General features: G+C 41.1%; 1 protein-coding gene across 3 annotated transcripts in view; it reads right to left on the bottom strand.

Moving 5' to 3' along the window:
- Nucleotides 1-232: 232 nt before the first annotated feature.
- Nucleotides 233-17490, bottom strand: part of TSPAN9 (tetraspanin 9) — a 236630-nt gene continuing 219372 nt past the window's right edge. For all 3 annotated transcript variants that reach the window (XM_007503764.3, XM_016425952.2, XM_001366132.5), the window contains 6 exons: nt 12323-12514; nt 11876-11950; nt 10900-11001; nt 9592-9723; nt 8825-8908; nt 233-5699 (listed from right to left, as the gene is read on the bottom strand). In XM_007503764.3, the coding sequence (XP_007503826.1) occupies nt 5628-5699; nt 8825-8908; nt 9592-9723; nt 10900-11001; nt 11876-11950; nt 12323-12514 (657 nt within the window). In that variant the 3' untranslated portion in view covers nt 233-5627. The remainder of the gene's footprint in view (nt 5700-8824; nt 8909-9591; nt 9724-10899; nt 11002-11875; nt 11951-12322; nt 12515-17490) is intronic.

Here is a 17490-nt window from a genome sequence, read left to right as displayed (position 1 = left end):
TAGGCACATGCTATGGTGCAATACGTGATGTGTATACAGATATAAACATATGAATATAGCTTGTGTCATCATGTGGTAAGGAGTTTGCCCCCACCAAACTCTTGCCCCATGCCATGGAGTATGGGGTATATATGCTTGGTACATGTGCCAATTTCCCAAAAGTGAAGAAATATTCCTTTGTCCAAGAAGTTGAGAGCGATTAGAAAAGGTAACAGGAGCACAGACACATCTCTTTAGTTTAAGATTATTTATTTCTGTAAGTCAAGCTAATACAAAATCCCCAGTACAAAGGCTCAGGTAGGTATTGCATAGAAAGAGCTGAGCACCAAGGGTCATATAGGAACCCCGGGATAGATGCAGGAGCACAATGAGGAGTACAAAAGAGCCTGGAAGAAATCAGACTGGAGGGACCTGCCCTTCTGGCTGTCAGACAGCAGGAGTCCCTGCCCCACGGTCTCATCTGAATCTGGGTTTGTAAGGCTGCCCCTTAAGAAACACACAGAACTTAAAAGGGACTCCCCGAATTCTTAATTCCCTAGTCCCACTTTTCTCTTTTAGAATCCTTTAAGAAGGACAAAACTGAGGCTTTTTTTGGTAGCTGCTTTTATCACACTACCTGTTACTCCTCCAGTGACATCTCTAAATACCTCATGATGGTCAAGGGTAACCGTAGGCTCTCAAAGGCTACGCTAGCAAAGCAGAAGCTTAAGTAGGTCCTAGACAAGGGTAAAGGCCCCAAGGATGGGCCTAGCAATGGATTGTTTCTCAGTTGTCCAGAGATTATCCTGCTTAAACGGGGAGAGAGACTCAGCATTGGAAAGTTGGCCAAGAAGTGATACATTTTTTAGCCATAGCAGTCTACAAAACTGTCTGGTAGCACAGAGGGGTTAATGTTTGCATGGCTGGAAGGTGTGCCTGTGCCTTGAAATAGCAGGGACTTTAAAAAGTTCCCTAGTGCCCCAAAGAGCACTTATGGCCCTGCCCCAAACTGCTCTGCAATCATGACACCACACTCCCTTCCCGGGGATGTTGAGAAGTTTGCACAACCAGAGGTCATGAAAATAATAACCTGACGATTCCTTTTACTAAGGAAGGTCCCAGTGGTATCTCTTCCTTCTGAAACCTCCCCATAAGACCAGGCTCTTCATGCAGAGTGCCTAGCCCATGGTGTGGATGGCTAGCCTGCCCCAGGTGTATCCCAGTGTGCTCACTATTCCCTGTGAAAGTGACCCAGGCCTTCCTGTTCTGCTCTGGGGTTCAGCCCACTTGGCTTGAACTCTACATGCCCACCAATAGAGCTGGATTTCATTCTCTCTTGTGAAGAAGAAACTCACAATAAAATATATGCTGGGTGAAATTCAGTCACAGGGTACCCCAAAGAAGGAAATTCCCAGGAGAATGGGAACTCCCACCTATGGGAAAGTTCTTAGAGTTCAGAGAGAGGTCAAGAAATATCAAGCCATGTGGGGAACACATTGTGCTGTACTTTTGACTCAAATTATCCATTTTTATTTAAAAACATGCTAAAAATGTGGCATTAAACAACAAAAGCCGGGCAGGAAGGAGGAAAAGCATAGACAGACCATTGCAAGCAGAAAAGTGCATTAGAAACCAACAAGCCTGTTTTCTCTTACTGCCCCCACGTGAAGGATAGGGGGGTTTGGGAGGGGAGGAGGAGGGAGTCACCTATCACCCACTGCCTCTTAGAAAAGTCTTACAAGTTGAACTGAGGTGGTAAGGAGGCTAGGGATCTCCACCTTAAGGAATATTGCTTTGTTGTGGATGGGAGGGAAACAGGAGGAATGGAGAGGAAACCGAATGGGAGACAATGAGAGGGTAGACTCCAGGAGGATGAAGGACACATCGCTTCCCCTCCTGTGGCTGTGTCCCTGCTTGTTAGCACCTCCACCCAAAGGTGGACAGGGGACTAGAGAGCTGCTGGTGCTCCAGCAGTCCTGCAGAGGTCCAACTGGAAGTCAAAGTCCAGAGTGAAATGGGATGTGTTTTGGGGTTAGGGGCTGGCAACCTTTCAAGAGATAGCAACCCACTTGGGGAATGGAGGCTAGAGGCAGGGGGAGGAGGCTCTGAGTACTGACTCTCCCAGCAGTGCAGCAGTGGCTGAACAACTCAAGCAAGTAGCCAGAGGGAACTGTGGTGGTGATGCCTATACCACAGACTGCTGAACCCCTGCTATAAGAGTCCCTATCTCTATGTGTTGGATCTTCTTCCCACCTATGTCTCACCTTCCTGCCTCCTCTGTATGGGGGATACAACTTAAATAAAGTTGAAATGTTTGGGTGAAATGTTAAGCCTAAAACATACTCTGGGACCTTCTGAAATCACTTATTCCTCTGGGTTGTCAAAACAACTAAAATACTATTGATTTGTTTCACTTATTTATTGGGGTGATGGAGGGGAAGCATGTTGGGGGCAGTGCTACATTTATAAATGCCACCACCAGAGCTGACTGAGTCAACTCACATTTTTGGCAAAAGAAATTGGGTATTCACTCCAGATTGTTCCACGGGGCGATACTAGCATCACTGACCTCATGTGAAACCATGTGGCTACTGGTGCTAGGGGGGTGGGCCGCATGGAGTGACCTATCTGCTTAAAGAAACAATGAGGAGAATACCTGTCCAAAGGGGATTGGCTCTAAAGGAGACTCCACAAAATGGCTGAGTAGCCAGGCTTAGGGACACTTCAACGGGGTGAATACATCAAAGGGAGAAAGCAGACAGCAACAGAGTAAAAGTTGTGGCTGTGGCTGTTGATAAGCCAGAAAGAGGCCCACGAAGCCTCCTGGAAAAAAAATTAGCCTTCTAGGGAGGCGCAATACCACCACTGCTAGGCATTCTTGCTGTTGAAGTTATAACAAATTAAAAAATGCACTGACAGGCATAACACAACCCATCCCATGCCCAAAACTTAAGATATGCCATAGCCAAACCTAAGCATCAAAAACTAGTTCACCAAAGTCTTTCTTCTATCATCTGTCACCAGGTTGGATGAGTTGCACAAGCAGGTAGCTAAAGCTCCTTATCAGGAAGAGTGGCCCAAAAAAGCTAGTAATAATGGAAGTTGGAAGGGCAGTTGGGATGGAGAAGAGGGAATGGGGGAGGGGTGGGGAATGGGGAAGGAAAAGGCAAAAGGGGAGGGGAGGGAACAGGAGGAGGGGGGGTGGGAATTGGGGGAGGGAATACAAATTTAAAAGACAAACATACAGTAAATTAGACCTTGCCATTCTTAGTTTGATGGTGAGGAAGTTATCTCATTTAATAGCAGCATCTTCTATCATTGCCATGGTATTTTTGTCCTAAAGAGGATACGACTTCTACACTCCACCTTTGAGAGACTCCATCACCACTAACGCTGGCAAGCAAATTGGGGGACAAAGAGAAAAGGGAAGGAAGTTTTGGCCAAACCAGAACATTTTCACTCCTGGTCCCAATTTTTATGACGTCTAAAGTAAACCAATGGTCAGGGATTTGCTGGTTGTGCTGGCATTTCTCAGGTCAAAAAAAGGAAAGACAGATGGAATTTAGGTCAGAGTGTGAGCCTATAAGGAATCCAGGTCATGGGAACTCTCAATCATGGGATGCTCAGACTTTTTTCAGGGTTGGCTATTAGAACCAAGAAAGAAGGGTGGGAGTGGAGCAATTGTTATGTTGAGGACAAATTTTTCACTCACTCCTTTTCCTATCTGCAGAGCTGTGTATGCCCTATGAATTGGTATATATTATTCTGAGTTTATTTTTTTAAGGATGTGTGCTGGTTTCTTTCATGCTTTTTTAAAATTAATTTCTCCTTCGTTAGAGATAGGGAATGGATACAAGAGTGAGTTCCAGCATTATAGTGGAACATTATCACTCCACTGTTTCAACCCACAGGAGGGAGACTAGATTTCTAATAATCTCCAAAGAGATAAGAAGATATGGTGGGCCTCAGGAGACTAACTCACCCAGTTACCAAACTGGAGTTTCAAAGGTGTATTTGGGGCCCTATTAAGGGGGGGGGGACACAACATATTCTGAATTTGTCTGGGCTTCATGTTTGTTTGTCAAGTGAGGGAGTTGTCCTAGCGAATCTCTGAGATCACCTCGAACACCTCCATCTATCCTTTCCTTTGTGAAAAGCAGCAATATATGAGAAATGCAGCATTTGAACTACAGAGGTATATGATCAAGTTCTAGCAGGAATGTCTGGGGAAATACAAAGGGAGGTCTGTGAAATTTGATGTGGGAATGACCAAATGGAGTGAAAGGAGAGTCTCCCATGCCAAAGATGGTTGGGAGGGAAGGATAAAAAAAAGACAAAGACAAACAGACAAAGACAAAGACAAAGACAAAAAAACAGCAGCAGATATAACCTAGCTCAGGCCATAGTTCCTGGTAAAGAGATTAGCAAGAAATACTGCAAGCTCCCTTATTACCTTCCTACCCCCCACCCCAGTCTCACCCAACTCACATCCCCATTGGTTCTGTGTTCTGTCAGTACTGGTACTAGATCCTCTTTGCCTCTTGCTTGACCCCTGAACCTGCTTCACTTCACAAAAGCCAAAATTCTAGGAGCAAAGGACTCCAAGTCCCAGAGCTCTTGAAAGAGGTCATGAACCTTCCATTCTAGCCCCTCACTGAGGTAAAGGAACAGAGCCAAGTCCTAGCTTTATCATCAGAGCCGGCTAATCTCATCCTCTCCATACTGGGAAAAAAAAAAAGTCTGATACATCTCCACCAAGATCCTCCCAAGTGTTACACAGTATTTTTCCAGATTAAAACCAAATGGATGCCCTCCCCCCATCACTACCCCCCACCTAAAAAATCAAGAAATCAAATAAACCAATATCATAAAAAGTTATAGATCAGAAAACTAACCCTAAAGGTATTTGGGGAATACTGATCCCAAATGATTAAAATCAGGATAAAATAAAATGATATATATAAAAAAAGATACATCATAGGGTACAAAATGCCTCAGAAAGAACATTGCCTGGGGACCCTTACTTAAAATGGTTGGGCCTCCCTGACCTTCCCTCCCATTAAGTCTTCTAGGTCTCTGGACCAGAGGTGGGAGCAAGGTGTGGCTATAAGCAGAAATAGAAGAGGCTGTGTCCCTTGAAAGGGGAAAGGGAAGTGAAGAGGAAGAAGCCCCCAGCAAGGATGGGAGTTGGCCTCTTCTTCTCCATCCTCTTCCCCGGTGGGTCAGGCAAAGTGTCAGTGCGTAGAAGAAGGGCAGGAGGTAAAGGAGAGGTAAGGAGGGATTAGTGTCATATTGGAGTTTGCTCTTTTAGCATCTCCCATCACTCTACCTCATCTTCTCCCCATCCCTCCATCTTCTTTGGCAAAGAAACAGATGTGGATGCAGAAAAGTCCCACCCCCCACCCCCAACACACACACACACACACAACTTCCCACCTCCTGAGGTTTCCTTCCCACTCTCCCTACCCACCCTGCCACCCAACAAAGAAGTCAATGGGTGATACAAGAAGGGTGAGGGCGTCGATCTGTTGGACAGGATAGGGTTGTACTATGTATAGGAAGGGATGGCAGTCTGGCGTTCAGGAGTCTACAAAAGCACAACTCTTTCCTGGTGTAGAGAGTATGGATGGCACTCCCAGCCAGTCGGCTTAGGCATCATATTTTTTACCAGTCCGATGGATGTGCTGGAAGAGTGTCATGGAGAAGGCCATGCCTAGAATCTGAAAGACAAAATGGAGGATGACCAGAGGTTAGAAGCACTAATTAGAAGTAAGGAGCATAACATCCCATACTGTATACCAAGATGATGTCAAAGTAGGTATGTGATTTAGGCATGAAGGTGGATATCATAAGCAAATTAGAAAAAAAAGTCTACCCATCAGATCTATGTTGACAAGGGAGAGTTTATGACCAAATGAGAGAGGATCATAAGAAGTATAATGCATAATTTTGATCAAATGAAATTAAGAAGCTTTTGTACAAATAAAACCAATGTAATCAAAATTAGAAGGAAAGTATGAAATTCAGGAGAGAGGGGGATTATGGTATAGCTAGATGGCTTAGTGGATTGAAAGCCAAGTCTAAACGTGGGAGGTCTTGGGTTCAAACCTGGCCTCAGTGTGATCCTGTATGCTCCTAGCTGTGTGACCCTGGGCAAGTCACTTAACTCCCACTGCCTAGCCCTAATAGCTCTTCTGAATTGGAACTAATACATAGTGTTGATTCTAAGACAGAAAGTAAGAACTTAAAAAAAATGATGGCAAGTTCCTCTGTCCAAAAAAAGCCTCATTTCTTACATATATAGGAAATTGTGCCAGATTTACAAAAATAACACTCATTATCTAATCAATATATTTCAAAGGTTATGAAGAGGCAGTTTGCAGAAGGAAAAAAAATCAAAGCTATCAATAGTCATATGAAAAAATACTCTAAATCACTACCAGTTAGAGAAATGAACATTAAAACAACTCATAGTACAATTCAGATTGTCTATTATGATAAAAAAGGAAAATGATAAATGCTAAAGGGAATGTGGAAAAATAGACACGAATGCACTTTTGGTGACATAGTGAACTTGTCCAATCATTCAAGAGACAATTTAGAACTATGTCCAAAGGGTTACAAATCTATCCTTTGTCTCGGGATAGCACTCCTAGGCCTAAATCCCACAGAAATAAAAAGAAAAATAAAGGGACTCGTACTCACAAAAATATTTATAGCCATGCTATTTGTGGTGGCAAAGAATTGGAAATTGAGAAGAGGCTCATCAATTGGGAAATGGCTGAACAAGCTGTGGTATATGCTTTGTGATGGAATACTACTGTGCCATAAGAAATGACAAAGGGGACAGTTTCAGAAAAACTTGGGGAGGCACATATGAATTGAGACTAAATGATGTGAGCACTGTACAAAATAAACAGCAATATTATAATGATGATCAATTTAAGGAAACTCTTTCTGTAATTTCTCATGCCAATGGTCTGATTCTGAATTGCTCTCACAAGACCCATTCTTCTATAGACAAACTGGCATGATGAAGGCATGTGTCTAAAACATCTTTGGAGACATAAAGTTGGTTGAGTTTATAAGGATGTTGCCCATTGAGTGACTTCATTCTACTCTTGAATCTTAACCATTTTATAGGCTCCATGAGGATGACCCATTTTCAGTTACACTGGACAAATCCAATGGCATAGATCTGTTGTCAGCTTTTACTACTGCTTTATGAAGTGAGGTCTCTGTTCCAAAAGCATTTCTGCAACATTTTTACATCTGTTTATCATGTACTTTGAGGATATCAATCCTTTTCCTTCTTTTGGGCAAGAAAGTGTTCATCTTTCCATTGGTGCCTTCAGGTGATGAGCCTGGTGTTTCATTAACAGTACAGATCCATTATCATCCATTTTACCATGTCAAAAGTATATGTTAAGACTAGTATCATATAGATATTAATTGCTCTGTAGGTGTACTTCCTATTAAGTTTTGACTTCACTCTTTGATTTCAGTCAGTCTCTTAACTCACTCAGTCTCTTTATCCTATGCTCAATGATTCTCCTGTGGAGAAGACCAAAAAACATGAAAGTACTACCTTCCACTGGTTGTTTTAATTTGCTAGCTCTGAAGTCAAACTCAAAGCCTTTGATCTCCATTCCTCCTTATTGTTCACTAAGAATTTTACATTTGGGAGCAACTGGGTAGTTCAGTGGATTGAGAGTCAGGCCTAGATATGGGAGGTCCTAGGTTCAAATCTGACCTCAGACACTTCCCAGCTGTGTGACCCTGAGCAAGTCACTTAAGCCCCTTTGCCTAGCCCTTACCACTCTTCTTCTACTGTGTATTACCACAATACACAGCATTGACTCCAAGATGGAAGGTAAGGGTTTAAAAAAAAAAAGAATTTCACATTTATTGATGTATATCATTGAGTAAAGTTTCCACAAGATGAAGTATCCATTTAAATGGGCTTTTTGGTGGAGCCATGTATAGGAAAGTGATTAATATTGTGTTTTGGTATGGCTCTCTATTTGACTTGGAAGTCAAACTATGATCTGTTCAGGAGTGATGATAATGCATCTAGTACTAATTGACTCTCTAGTAGATGCCACCTTTTATGTCAATTGTTCTTGACACTGTATTTGGTGGCATGTTTTAAACAGAGAAAAGTCTAGGATTTTCACCACCATCAATTTCATATATTTGCAATGCATGACCAAGTCATGAGTGTGGAACTGAGTCAAAGGCTTTGTGATAATCAATGAGAGGTAAAAATTTTATGGCACTTTCAAAAGTCTTATTCAATAATCACTGAATTGATAATGAGTTGTTCTTTATGCCCCTGAGGATTTTTGGCACAATTTTTTTGCTCCTCAATCAAGATATCGATTTCCTGAAAGTGCTTATAGATTTTTTGAGAGATACAAGCTGTGAAAGCTTTTTTAAAGTACATAAACATGTAATTGGAGGGGTCACTGGTGTTCTCATCTTTTGGTAATGCCTTTTGTTAAGAATGATGGGATCAAGTTTGCATCAAAGAGAAAGCTGATAAAGCTTTTTATTAGTATTTTGTGCCCTACTGTGAAGTGTTTGGATAAGTATAATATCATCATCTCATCTTCCTCTTCTTCAATCATTCAGACCTACAGCTTATGGCTAGGACCACATAGTTACCTCTGTTAATGTGTCTGAAATAGTTATTGTTTTTGATCCTTTAGAAACTAAGATTTTGAAATTAACATTCTAAAAGAAATGGGAAGAAAAGATAGTCAATGTCCCATAAGTCTACTGCACTCCCCAACTCTAGGGTAGAATGAAGGTTATGGAGGGTTCAAGGAAAACTATATCATACCTGCATGATAAGAATGCACATTCCTACTGTGCCCAACACATGCTTGTTGTCATCAAACCATGTCTTTACCTTCTCGTAACAGCCCTGGGAAGAGAGGTTCAGATGGGGTCAGGTTACATTAGCTGGCAGCAGGCATAAGATGCTGAATCCATTCCTCAGTCAAGTTGCTCAAATTCTTTCCTGCATCCCCTTACTTTGCTTCTAGTGGTACTTCCTTCAGTTTCTACTATTCCCAACCCTGCTCCAGGAAGTAAATCCCAGAATGTTATTGATGAAAAGGACCTCAGAAATTATCTAATTTATAGATAAGGAAAGCAAGACCCAGAGAGATGAGGTAGCTTTCTACAGGTCATACAATTTAGTAAGCATAAGAGTTGGGGCTAAAAACCAGGTACTCTTTCCACTATAATGTTTCATGGCTAGGACCCTACTATATTATACTCTACATGGATCCATGCCCAACCCTGACTTAGTTCTCTCATAGTTTTTTGGGCAAATTTCTTCTTTATTTCCTTTGGTGTCTAACCTCTAACCTCCTCTAACTTCAGGCCATGCCCATGGTATCTACTTTCTACTTCCTTAAACCTGGTCCCAGCCTCATATGGACTATAAAAGAGAACATAAGACCAATGAGGATGGTCACTTGTATGTTTCTCACCTTAATGTTTTATTTCTCTCTCACTATTCAAGCTCTGACCTAGATTTACCCACTAGGAGGAAGGTGAGATTTAAGAAAGTTTGGGGGACGCTTGATTTCTAGTTCTTACTGTTTTCCACACAAGGGTGGTAGAGTTGCGCCCACAGTCCTGGGAATTCTCCATGCAACAGCGGTCAGGAACTGTATTTTCTCCTAGCACAGGAAACCAGTCTGTGAAGTCAGTGACACCACAGCATCGCATCTACCAAAAGGTGAATGAAGGAAAGGGAAATTAGAAGACACCGTCACCTACTCTTTTTCTCCTCTTATCTCTTATGCCACCACTAAGTGCTCAGTCACTACACAAGACAGGTTGATGCCTCTTCCCCCTTTCTAGGTCACAGTTTGCCCCAAATGAGAAAAGCTGAGTGTTCTCACTGATCTCCTTCCTACAGACAGGAAAAGGATGAAATTAGTCATGTCCATAATGGGGCACTAAGATGCTCAAAGCTTGACCTAGAGAAGAGGTGGATCCCTCTCTTTTGGCATAATCTTTCCTTCATTATATATGTGGATTTGTGGATTAAATGTGGCAAATTTAGATGGTTCTCCTTGCCAGGCTTCTCCATGCCTCCAGGGCTCATGCTTAGGTAGTAGCAAAGATAGTTCTTTATCATTGTCTAAGCCCAACATAATCAGGAAGGTTACTGCAAATATATAACCCATCATACATTCATTCCAAAACTACAAAAATCACTTAGAGCAGAATCACAGAACTCTGTATTGGAAGGGACTTCAAGGGCACATCTACCAACTCTGATCTATTAGGCTTCTTCTCTGAAACAGCCTTTCCTATCCCTCATTTGAAATCCTCTAATGAGACAAACTCAACCCCATCCACTTTGACACAGCCCTATTTTTAGGAAGTTTATCCTCACATTGAACCAAAATTTATCTCTCTACAACTTTCCCCCACTCTTCCTGGACCAGTCTCTCAAATCAAGTTGAACAAGTTGTCTTTTTTTATATTTCAACCCTACAAAAACTCCAAATATAAAGGTCCAGCTTCCCATTTGGACCATCTGGAGCCTTCCTGCCATCCTGGCCATCTTATCAGCAAAGACTATCCACTGGGGTTTCCTAAAACACCTTCATACAGACAGAGTATACCTTGGTCCAGTTCTGATCTGAGCAAGCCCTGCTCTCTGTTCCCTCAATCTTGGACATCCTTACAGATTCCCTAATCCGGGCAGCAAAATCCTCCACAAAGCAGGCCCTTGGACAGCATACCCAAGGTCAGTGTTTCTCCTTGCTTTGGCTAAAATGTATAAAGTGCTATTTGCTTCCTAAACCATGATACAAATTTCTTGTTTGCCCCCAGAATAGTCTCCACCCTTCATAGACCTTTTGGCTTCCCTCTCAAGGTCTCTGGCATTACCTCAGCTTGAATGATGTTCCAGGCATTCTTCAGTCCCACGTTATTCTCTGTATTATACAGGAGAAGCCCTTCTTTCAGGTCCTTCTTGGCATTATCATTCACCTGTAGGGAGCAAGGAAAAGACCACAGGTGAATGTCACAAGAAGGTACCATAGTCACAACCTTGTGGCACCATACACATTATAGTAGGGAGGCTTAGTCACAAATTTTCTATGTCTTGGGCAAACTGCTTATAGAATTGGGAGAGGAAAGGTACCTTAGATAGCATCGATCTCATCCTTCTCATTGGACAGATAAAACATTCTTAGGCCCCAAAGGGTTAAGTAACATACCCAAAATCACATAGGTATAATAAAGTCAGAAAAACAAGGATTCAAACAAACAAGGATTCAAACCAACAGATTTTAATTCCAAATCCATGGCTTTTCTACTAGGTAAGGTTGTCTCTATCCCTTTTTGGGGTCTTGGTTTTCTCCTCTAAAACTGAAGGATTTACAGGCTAATGCTGAGGAATTTAGACAAAGAATGTCATTCATCTCTAGAGAAAGAACTGTTAGAGTCAAAATGCTGATCAAAGTATACTATTTTTCACTTTTGTTTATTTGAGTTTTCTATGAGTATTCTCTTACAACAATATAGGAATATGTTTCACATGATAATACAGGTAAAATCTAGACCAAATTGCTTATCAGCTCTGGGAAGGGAGGGACAGTGACAGTTTGATCATTAACTACCAAAAATTTCCATGGAAAATTATTATATGTAATTGGTAAAGTAAAATATCCTTACAAAAAAAAAAACAAATAAAATTCAATGGTAAAAAAATTAAAATGAAGCATTTAGATGACTTCTAGAGGCCCTTCTAGCTCTTACACTGTGTGGTTTTGAAGGACTCTAGTTGTTTGTGGTTTTTTAAAGGCCCTATGGGGAGGAAAACTAAAACCCAACCTGCCACACTCCTGTCCCAACAGCTCACCTTGTCCATGTAGACAAAAAACAGGATGAGTAAGATCAGCTCTGCCAGGAGGATGACCAACAGGACTATGAAAAACTAGAAAAGAAGAAAAGTTACTACATGGCCTTTGGGTATGAAAACAAAAATAGGGATTGCAATGCAAAGGAGTCAGGAGAGCCAGCATGGGGGCAGGATTCCTAAAAGGAAAATGGTACTCCTTAATCCTGGGAAAGACCTGAAAATATGGGGGAGCTGGAGGCATGGAGAATGGATAGAGGCCAGAAGACAGAAACCAATTTTGGAGGAAATGGTGATATGAAGGTGAAGAGATAACTAATCTAGGAAGGGATCAGGAAGTGAACAGGATACAACATTCCAGAAGTACTTTCCTTGGAAACAGATATAATACTCCAATTGACCAACAAACTAGGAAACAAAGGTTTGAGAGAAGGAAGGAAACATACTTACACTGAGAAGGAGACACTTGTTTTCCTTGATGGCTCCCAGACAGCCCAGGAAGCCAGTCACCATGACAATAGTGCCAATAGCAATGACCAGGTTGGCTGCTGACAGTGAGGGGAAACTGGGAGAAAAGGTGGCAAAGTTTCCCTGGGAGACAGAGAGCCAGATGCCCACTCCTAATAGTCCGCAGCCACACAGCTGTGAAGAGAAAGAAAAAAGGAAAGATACTGTTAAGATACCTAAAAAAATAAAAACTGCTCCTATTCCCACTACTCACTGCTCTCTGGGACTGAAACAAAGCAAAATCTACTGCTGTATCTTCACTACAGCTCCAAGAAACAAAGAAGGAGAAAGATATATTTACAGAGCTAACAGAAATAAAAATTTTCATTTCTAAGGTATTTTAAACCCTTGTCTTCTGTCTAAGAATCAATAAGAAAGAAAGAAAGAAAGAAAGAAAGAAAGAAAGAAAGAAAGAAAGAAAGAAAGAAAGAAAGAAAGAAAGAAAGAAAGAAAGAAAGAAAGAAAGAAAGAGAAAGACCTCATAGCCAGGAAGACCTATGTCCATGTGCTGCCTCTGACATAAATTGCTTATGTGATCCTGAACAAATCACTTAAACTCTTGCTATCCCCAGGCTTTTCTCTAAGACTAAAAGTTGTAGAAAAAGTACTAACTGGCAATGGTAAAGATTTTTGTCATCTGGTAGTTCCCTATGCCAATTAAATCACAGTTTCTTGTCCTTTTCCTTCTTAAGCAACATAGAATAAATCTATGACTTTTCCATAGTTAAGACCTTCAGCTATCTGAAGATGGCAATCATGTTCTCCAAGACTTCTACAGGCAAAACGGCTTAGTTCTCCACTTCCTCAGATCTTTCCTCATGGAACAAACCTCCGATCAGAATGCTAGTTTGGCAATGTCCCTCTTACTGTGAGGTTGATCCAAATTAAGATCAGTTTCCTCTAGAGCTGACCAAAACCTTCCTCTTAAAATAAGCGGCCTGGAAATGAATGCAGGACTGTAGCTATGGTCAAGCACAGTATAAGGTCAGCACGGGGTGGGACAATGTGCTTCTCTGAATACCTCCTGGGGAGGAATTATTTCATTTTATTTTTTTTAGCAGCCTATCTAACAGCCACTTATGAAAAGACAGGAAAGCTATTTGCTACATGCATTACCTATGTACATATCCAAGTTTGCCAAGAGGCAAGGAGGACATAAGTATACAATAAGTTCTCCAACTAATCAGAATCTCAGACTCATAAGGAAATGTCAGTATTCAACCTGGTTTTACTCCATGTTACACCTAATACTTGCCCTGTTTTTCATCCACTAAACAATGGATTCTTGACTTTTTTTTTTGTGACATGGATACATTTAGTGGTTTGGATGATAAATTCCTTTCTATAATAGTATTTTTTTAAACTCATAACTGAAGTGCTAAATTGCAGTTGGAAGTTAACAAAAATCTAATGTAGGGAGCAGCTGGGTGGCTCAGTGGATTGAGAGCCAGGCCTAGAGATGGGAGGTCCTAGGTTCAAATCTGGCCTCAGACACTTCCCAGCTGTGTGACCCTGGGCAAGTCACTTGACCCCCATTGCCTAGCCTTTACCATTCTTCTGCCTTGGAGCCAATACACAGTATTGACTCCAAGATGGAAGGTAAGAGTTTAAAAAAAATCTAATGTAATTTTCCCCCAACTAAGCTCACAGGTCACTTGGGGACCTGTGGACCCCAGGTTAAGAACCCCTGCTCTAGAGGGTCAGGCTTAAGGACCAGCTTAAAGAAGCATTAGGAGACCATGTCTGACTCATCTATCCACCAAGGAAGAGTTCTGAGTACCTTCTACAGATATCAGGTTCCTTTATTTCTAGGAACTGATCATTTAAAAGGAGGGCTAAAAGACACTTCCAAGATTTCAAAGGACCTATCTATCTATGATCATTCCACTGATGCAGGCTGTAGCACATGCCAACTTGTCCTGTGCAATTCAAATTCTTAAGCCTTCCATAGAGGATCTAGTCAATGAAATCAAGACTTTCCCTTTTTTTCCTACATATGCACAGAAAGATAGTTAATAATACAAAGAGATATTAAACATGTCAAATGATTAGGCTAGTTACTAAGAGCTAAAGAAGGCTGGAGAAGGAAAGAGCACTGCAGACAGCGAATTATTTCCCAGCGTCAGGGGAACTTAAGACTACCTCAAAAGACATATAAAAATTTAACAGAAGAAAGAGGGATTTTAGGAATTATGAACAGTATTACCAAAAACATGGAGGTGGAAAGAAGCAAGATGTTGTTGGAAAAGAGTAAACAGGCCAAGTGTACCCAGATGTAGAACTTGCTGCAAGCTCTGATTCAAGAGAGTCAGAGCATTTGCCTAGATTCCATACCTCCCTGATAAGGTCTTCTGGAATTAGCTTACTACCTTCAAGGAAAGGGCCATCACCAACACAGAAGATATGGCAACAAGAGAAGAAGAGCTACTTAGGTGGCAAGAGTGAAAGCTGATGGACAAGTGGATATCCAGAGAGCTCCACCAATACTCTTGAAATATGGGAGTGGAGGAGATTGAGGGAGGTCTCTTGCACACTGGGTTGACCTCCTGTAGTGAACATTTGGGTGTCAAAAAGGATGGACAGGCATCAATAGGTTTCAATTTGTATCACTGGAAAGAATGCCTGCATTGATGAGAACAAAGATGTACTTTCAGAGTGTAAATATAAAAGAACACAATAAGGAAAGCAATGAAATCAGGAGCCTCGGGTTAAAAAAAAAACAGCATTGCAAATTTATATAGGGCTTTGGTGTTTATAAACACTCATCTCACAGTCCTCTGAGATAGGTAGCCAGAGTACTATCATCTCCATTTTATAGGCAGGAACAGAGAAACAGAGAGATTAGGCCAACTCATCAAAAGTCACAGCAGGGAGGGTAGCTTAGTATAACAGAATGAGCACTGATTTTAAATTACAAGATGTGATTTTGATCTTGGTTTTGATATGTATCTGGTACAAGTCACTTCCAATTTCTGCTATTCTCCTTCCTCCTCTTATAAAATGAAGGGGTTGAACTAAATGAAAGATTAAACTACATGAATCAATTAATCAATGGAGAAGCATTTATTAAGTGCTTGTTGTGTACAAAGCACTGTGCTAAATGCTGGGCAGGACCTGAACCTAATCTTCCTAAAGCTAGCTCTCTATCTACTATGCAAGACTGCTAATAAAATCATATAATTTTCTAATGTTGAACTAAATAATAATAAATGGATTTAATGTGCCAAGAACTTTCTTTTCTAGGTTTTCATTAGTTGTGGCTACTAAAATGAGGCCTATAGCACCTGTTGCCAAACAGAAGAGTTTGTATTCTATCCTAGAAGTAATAGGGAGCTACTGGAGTTTTTTGAGTAGGAGAGTAAATCCAATATCAGACTTGTAATTTAGGAATATCTCTGGTAGTTCTGTGAAGCCCAGGTGGACAAGAAGAGAGACTGGAACCAGTAAGACCAATAAAGAAGCAACTGTAATAGGTCAAGCAGGAAGTGATAAAAGCATAAGCTAAGGTTTTGTGTGTGAAATGGAGAGAAGGGAGTGAAAGTGGAATTGACTGGGCATGTGAAGTTTTTGAAGTTATTGGCCCTATCTTACTTCATCATTGCATCCTTTATACTTAGGAGAGTGGGCAGAGTGGGCATCTTTTTATTTAATGGAAGTCCTCTAACAAGGGAGACAGGAACAGGCTGAGCAGGGAACTATCCTTTCAACAGCCACCTGGTGGTACTCCTGGTTGGCTCACAAATGGCAGAAGTTTGGAAGAGGAAGTGGTTTCAATTCTCTCCCCCAATCACTCTCTTCTACAATATGGTCAGTTCTTATTCTGCCATTTCAATTTTTTTTCATTAATCATACTACAGAAAATCCATGTTTCTCAGGCTGAAGATTTATAGCTCTGTGATATGAGCTCTGAAATGAATAGGGAGTAAAAAAAGAGCTGCTTCAGGATTGTAGGCTAACTGTCTCATATTCCTCTCCCAATGGACAAGATAGAAAGTACTCCCCAGCTGGTCTCTTGGCTTCCTTATGTGGACTACTAGGCAGAGCTTCCCAGAACTCAAATCACCATTCCTGCTGTTCAATCTGTTTCCATCCCTGGAAAAGTACAGGTTCCGCATTTCCTCTCTCTTCCCCCTAGCCCATTACAACTCCATCTCCCTGTCTGAAATCTTTACCCCTTTGCCTCCAATTGAACATATCTAATTTATTATACTTCATACTAGTACCAGTGCATAAATCCTAAAATGCTATCCAAATGTTGAAAAAAAACTTCAATACTCCTTATTACCTATTGGGTAAAATTCCAGTTCTTCTGCATGACATTCAAAGTCCTTGATCATTTTTCTAGATATAGATAGGCTTATCTCATACTTTTCCTTCTCATGAACTTTTACAGTAGTCAAACTGCACTGCCCCCTATCCCTCCAACATACAATGTAGGAAGATCTGAACAGAATCTGGAGTCAGGAAACATGGGTTTACATAAACAAAACATAAGTTTTGACTGCCACCCCTCTCTGTACTTCAGTTTACCTAAAAGGAAAACGAGTATGAAACTAGTTAAGCCCCAAGGACCCTTCTAGCTTTAAGATGCTATGATTCTATACTCTCTTTTCCTATCTCCATGCTTTTCCATATGCCAGGAATGTCTTTCTCTCTCTTGACCTACTGAATTCCTATTTATCTTTTCAAGTCCATCTCAAATAACTCCTCCAACCCAGCCTGCCTTTCACTAAGGCAGTATCCATATCTTTACAAACCATTGTGTACTCCTCTGATGTACTTATGTCCTATATTAAATAATTTCTTTTGATTGGCAATCTGGACAGGCTACAAAAGGCTCTTGGACAGCTCATCTATGTTACCCAAATATGAAATGCCCAGACTAGCCCAGGTTGTATAGTATATTTGTCTAATTTCCCCATATAGACTATAAGCTTCAGAAGGGCAAGGAAGTATCTTAGCTAAACTTTGTATCTGTCTCAGTGCTCTGCAAACCAAAGAACTTAATAAATGTTCTTCACCTTCAATTCCCCCAAAGGGATTCTTAAGTTCTCAAGAAAACTTCCTTTTGGGAAAATTTCACCCTAGCTATAACTATTTGCCAAGCCAGT

This window comes from Monodelphis domestica, chromosome 5, assembly GCF_027887165.1.
Source record: "Monodelphis domestica isolate mMonDom1 chromosome 5, mMonDom1.pri, whole genome shotgun sequence".
In the NCBI taxonomy this organism is placed as follows: domain Eukaryota; kingdom Metazoa; phylum Chordata; class Mammalia; order Didelphimorphia; family Didelphidae; genus Monodelphis; species Monodelphis domestica.
Note: the sequence above shows the minus strand (reverse complement) of the source record. Positions and strands in the feature narration are given on the sequence as shown.